At 48.0% G+C, this 6,000-nt stretch overlaps 1 protein-coding gene across 1 annotated transcript in view; it reads right to left on the bottom strand.

The window, feature by feature from the left end:
• Positions 1-248: 248 nt before the first annotated feature.
• ARL3 (ARF like GTPase 3) overlaps positions 249-6,000 on the bottom strand; it is a 30,071-nt gene continuing 24,319 nt past the window's right edge. The window contains exon 6 of the mRNA XM_005888049.2: positions 249-523. Within this exon, the coding sequence (XP_005888111.1) occupies positions 476-523 (48 nt within the window). The 3' untranslated portion in view covers positions 249-475. The remainder of the gene's footprint in view (positions 524-6,000) is intronic.

Below are 6,000 nucleotides of genomic sequence, written 5' to 3'. Positions count from 1 at the left end.
GTGATGGTAGAGATCATTGACCAGCATGAGCAAACTATCTTGGCTTCAAAACCACGGGGGAAAGTAAGGACAGGTCAGGAAATAAATGACCACAGCCTAAACTGTGGTCCTCTTCCTCTCTCCCCCACTGTTTTTTTTTTTTTTTGAAAGAAAAAAGCCCACTGGAATTGTCTAAACTGCAATGCAATCTCTTGCTCATTTAAAAGATCTCATTTTCTAATCATGTGCTTTGAGATATTTAATACTATTTCAATTATGCAGAAGAAATAATATAATTCCTTTATTTGAAAAATGATACTGAGCCTCAGAGATCAGTTAAATCTACGGCTGGAATGGGGATTCTTTTTAAATGGTGTTGCTCCTTCTCTTCATACAGCTGTAGCTGTACACAGATGGAAAAACATTTGGTCAGAAAGCAGCAAATTAGTGTTTTTCAGGACAGAATTCAGCTCCCGCATCTCCATTTGTCGAGATTTTATTTCTTCTTTGCGCTGACATTTTTGCAGACCCAGTTCATGCCGTCCTTTGAGGGAAATGGGTAGAGAGGCAGTGTTAGTTGTAAGTAAGGCACCACACACTCCAGCCCTCGAGGGGAAAGAGAGAAGGTCCCGGGTCCTCCCTCCCCAGCCACGGGCTCAATGGCGCTTGCCTGCCCCAGGGGCCCACCTGGGTGACCAGGGACAGTGACCTCCTAGGGAGGAGTGGGGAGGCCTCTGAGAGGTTGAAGGGAGACGGGAGGGGGAGTGTCAAGAGCCTGAACTTGAGATGGGTCCTCAGGAACTCCCTCTGAAAAAATAAACACATCTGCCTGGATCCCAGGCCTGATTGAGGAGCTATCAGGACAGATTCCAGCCATTTTTGGCTTTTTCTAAAAGCTGACCTTTGCTAGGGCATTAAATTCAATAATCAGCCACCCTTCTGGTGCCCCGGTGTGTTTACAGTGTGACAGTGTACACTTGGGCTAAATTAAATTTCTTTTTGGAAAAACAAACCGACTGCAGTGCGCGTTACTAGACACACACTGGGGCAATGTGTATTCATTTTTCTCTGTGCAGCACCAGGGAAGGTTTAAAGGGGCCTGGCCTGGTTCTTGCAGCTTTAAGCAGTACCAAGCAGAGGGACTGGGGAGAAGGTTCCCTTAAAGGCACAGTAACCTTGAACGTGTCCTCTCTTAGAAGGCTGGAGGACAGAGGTAAAATCCACACAATGTCTATGTACAGCCACCTGGCAGGTGGCGTATCTTGTGGATCCCAGGCCCACCAGAGACGACCTCTTTTTCAACCCCCTTAGGAGCCATCCCTGAAAGCTCACTTTCCCCAGAGTCTGTGTGACCCTAAGAGTTGCGCAGAATTCTCAGAAGCCCAGAATAAAATCGAAGGAGGCTCCTGCAAGGCACCCCCTCTCTTTTCCCCTGCTTCTGTCACACACAGACGTCTCAGGGCATACATGACATTCAGAGCCCTGCATTTCCTGTGACCAGGGAGCTAGTCGTTGAACCTGAACAGCTGAGACAGCTTAAAGTAATAAATATCAGCTGACACCCTTGGCCATTCGGAGCATTAATCCCATAAACAATACATCACGGCAAAACAACCAGCAGGCATCCTATCTCCTGGCTAATCTGACCATAACCTGAATTTACAGTGATTAAAACTCCGCCAGTTGCCATCAGAGCACTTGGTTGGGAGAAGCAGAGTATCTGATGGCTGTCCCAGAGCAGACCTTAGAGGAGGCTGGCCATGGCCCACTGCACAAAACCTCACAAAGGTGGACAGCACCTGGCAGCAGCAGGGACCGCGGTGGGGTGGATGGCGAGGTGAGAGAGGGTGGACTCCGATTACAACTGGGTCAGTGGCTTACTCTGAAAAGCTGAGGCCAATTTTAAGACCATTTTTATGAAAAGGACTAATTTCAAGAGAAGGATGTTTAATTTTAGGAGCTAATTGGTTTCCAGGAAAAAAAAAAAAGATCACCTGCCAGGAGACAAAAAAGATTTTACAAATAAAAGAGAGATGAATAAGATAACCATCTTCTCTTTGCCTTCTAAGGTGAATAGCTCAGCACTTACGTGGCACTTTCCATCTGTAGGAACCCGCACAAACACCATCAAAGGTGCGTACCTCAATATTTCCTGATCTATAGAGACTTGCACTATTTTATCAAATCATCTTAGAGAAATCAAGAGCAGTGTTCCCACTGAATACTGTCTTCCCTCTTGTTTTACGGCTGATTACAGAGGGGGCTGGGCTTCTTTTATTGTATGTAACTCAACATGAATGCACTCAAAGAGATAGGAAAAATATTTACTCAGCTGCAGGAACCCAAGGCAGAACGTGGAGGGTGAGGGGCAGCTTTCTACTGGGTATCTGTTATGGAGGCAGAGGGGATTTGAATGGGGAGCCCTGCTGAGGGGCAGTGTCCTCCAGATGTGTGTGAGAGCCCCAGTCCTGCCAGCAGAGGGCGCTCAGAGGTCGGGCCCCACCAGCTGACCTGCTGGCGGGCGGGGCGGGGCGGGGGCACTTTCCATAGCTGCTGCCTGCAACCTGGAGTATGGGAAGCTGGGAAGACTTAACTCCGCTCTGGTTCAGGAAGGCTGATCTGTCTAAAGTGTTTGGAGGCTGGGGGTTTGTGCCTTTCCTGTTACTGCCCAGAGGAGGACCTGAACTGGAGCTGGGAGGTGTCAGGGAGGCAACAGTCAACAAGGATATTACCTCAAAGGTGCCCACTGGCAAGGAAAGATTCCTGAGGGGAGGGTCCATGCCAGACTGGCTTGGGGTGGTGTTTACAGAACTTCGCACGATGGCTGGCCTGCCTGCCTGCTAAGTCACTTCAGTCCTGTCTGACTCTTTGCGACCCTATGGACCATAGCCTGCCAGGCTCCTCTGTCCATGGGATTCTCCAGGCAAGAATACTGGAATGGGTTGCCATGGTCCTCCTCCAGGGGATCTTCCCAACCCAGCAGCAGACACTTAATTAATTTCTTTTAATCCTTGTAACAACCCTTTGAAGTAGGTACTTAGGTATGAGGAAATGGTGGCACAGAAGAATGCGTGGCAGAGGCGGGCTGTGAACCCAGGCAATCTAGTTCCAGCGCCCGCGCGAGTGCACCACTGACCATTTCTCAATGATTGAGAGCAAGTGCCGGGGGAGGAGCTCTGCCTCAGGCTTAGGGAGAAGCTGTGCTTACCCTCAAGTTGGCAGAGGGAGCAACTGCAGTTTTTTTTCCTTATGACTTTCAGCTGAACACAGGGGCATGAGAAGGAACAGCCCCAGACAAGCGCCTGGCGTGGCTCTGCTGCAGCTCTGAAGGTGCCAGAAGCTGTTTCCGGCCACTCACCTCTCAAGATTCCTAGGTTGCCAGGTACTGATACTTGTGGAATCCTACATTTTTATATCACAGCACGATCCCAGCATATTAACTCGCTGCAAGCCTGCCATCTCCAGCGGAATCTCTCTCTTTAGAGACAACATCATTGCAAGAGGAGGAACCTTAAATCAGCAGCCACATCACTCTGGCCTTAATTTAGCAAGGCTTTGATTTTCTTTTAAACAGATGACTGAGAAAAAGGTGATAGTTTACCTGAAGCAGGTTACTGCTCTGCTTCCAAAGAAGGAAATGAACTCGTAGGTTTGTTTAAGGGCTGAACCTTTACTGTCAACTGGTTTGACCAAATTTCTGCAAACTGGATCTTCCTCACAGGGCTGACAATCTCATGGTATAGTCCTCCCTTTCTTCCTCCACTGCCCCTCCCCCTGACCAACCTTGCTGAAACTGAATTTGAATTGATTGGCTTAGGAGAGACACTGAACCTCAAATACTAAGCTTTCTCTGGCCTCTTGCAGAGGAAATAACTGCTACCATGTCATGGGATTATTCCCTACTAACCACTGGGAAAAATGGAAGGTGGCCCCTAATCACATGGGTGGAAACCTACTTGATCACAGAGCTCTCCATTTCGGGATTAAAGGCATGATGCCCTTTCTATGGGAAGAGTGCACCCCTCATACTCTGATCTCTCTGCAATGCATCCGTCACTGCTCAGTGGTAGGAAGGAAGGGAGCAGTGGCAGCCATGGTTGGGTGGGTCTGGTTGTTTAATGCCACGAGGACTACACCGTCACATCAGTAATTGCTCAGGCCCGTGTGAGCAATGCAGCCCATTCCTTTGTGCCACTGGGCCCCCAGGGTCAAGGAGCAGCTGGAGGCAGCATACATAAAATATTGCTTGCTATTAATACTTTTTCTGGTGACAAAAGGCACTGCCCCAGAGAGGTAGCAAAATTGCATGACCCAAGCTTGCTTTCCTACTCTACAGAGAGGGTTGAAAATTTAAAAATAAACCTGAGGTCTGACTTGCAGATAAGCAGTTCCATACACCCTGGGAGTCAAAAATAACTGAACCAGGCCTAGAAAGAGGTTGTAAATGTTATTTTTTAAAAAAATATTGAAATTCTGTTGGCATATTAAAAAAAAAGTTTCCCTCGGATCAAGGAAAAAGAAACAAAAACAAGAACCTGGGCTAGTTTAGAGTTCATCTGTGAGGCACTCCGAAGGACAGCTCACACGGCAGGACTCAGATGGCTAGAGGCCCTTGCTAGAGGCCCTTTCTGTGAAGGTGAGAGCTCTCTGAGCCGGATTACGGCTCCTGCTCGGAGAAGGAAGACAGGGCATATGGGAGCGATGTGAAAAGAAGGTATGGATGTGAGGTGGGGGCATGGAGAGCAATACCCAGGAGAACCTTCTGCTAGCTTGAAGCTACTGGTGTAGGCAGATCTCTGTTATGACTAAGGTTAGAGCCCAGGTTGAAACTGCTGATCTCTGCTTTGAAAGGAAATTCTAAAGCAGTATAATTTTAATTAAACACACACACACAGTTCTGGGGAGGCAATGTCTTCAAATACCTGAAACTACCACCGCCAGGGAGAGCTGTGGTTTGGGATTCACATTCAGGTCTGCAGGTGGAAGAGGGACTGATTTCTGTACACCTTTCTCTGACTCTCAGCCAGATCCTTTGTTCACTATTTTCCAGACACCCAAGGAAAAGCAGAGAAGAGTCCCAGGGTTAGGTGTTGTTTACGAGAAACCCTGGCAACCCTGGATGCAGACGGAGGCTGCTCCGTGTTTGCAAGGGGTTCTGCTGGAGGGGGCCGTGGCTTTTCCCTCCCGGACACAGTTCAGTTTCGCTTTGCCCTGCCTTCATCTGCTTGACATAACTGGGTCTCTCTGACCACTCCTCTGGATTACGGGGCTCTCCCTGGCAGAGTTTCCAAGACTGATGCTCTCCTTCAGCTTTTAGTGCCCCTTACCTGCCTCTGCTCTCAACAGCTCCCCCTGAAAACCTGCTTTAATTATGTGATGGGCTGCCTCCTCATCAACATCAGTCAGGCAAACAAAGACCGGTTCCCAACTCTCTAGAAACCCGCAAAAGCCAATTTCCACATCCAGAGCCAGGGACTGCCTGGCTGCAGGTATTTGCCATCAGAATATCAGGTAAAACAAGAACCCGAAATCCACCTCAGGAATCACTAACTTCCACAATCTCGAATCATGTATTTAAGCTGCTTGGCTAAGGAGAAATGAGTTCCCTGCCCGAGTAGTCTCCTCACCTAGCAGATGTGTTCCCCCGACTCACCCACTCGAGGGTTATTTATCAGCACAGGACAGGCTTCGCAAATGCATTTGATCAGGCATACACATAAAACAATGTAAAAAGACAGTTGTTTTTAAATATCTGGAACAGTAACGGAAATTCCAGGTGTTTTTTTTTTTTGACTTCTGTATATTTTCTTTCAGGGTCATTAGGGCTGTGGTCCCAGTTGCTTGACCCCTATCACGACTGAGCATTTTGGTAGCTCTCCCCATTGCTGACCAGCTTTCAGGGGGCCATGGGTGGGGAGGGTAGAATGGGAAGATGAGATAGGAAGTTAAGGAATTTTAAGTAACTTTTTCACAGAATCTCTGTCTGAAAGTAAAGTCTTTCATTTTTAGGAATACTTAAAG

The sequence above is a fragment of the Bos mutus genome, chromosome 26, assembly GCF_027580195.1.
Source record: "Bos mutus isolate GX-2022 chromosome 26, NWIPB_WYAK_1.1, whole genome shotgun sequence".
In the NCBI taxonomy this organism is placed as follows: Eukaryota; Metazoa; Chordata; class Mammalia; order Artiodactyla; family Bovidae; genus Bos; species Bos mutus.
Note: the sequence above shows the minus strand (reverse complement) of the source record. Positions and strands in the feature narration are given on the sequence as shown.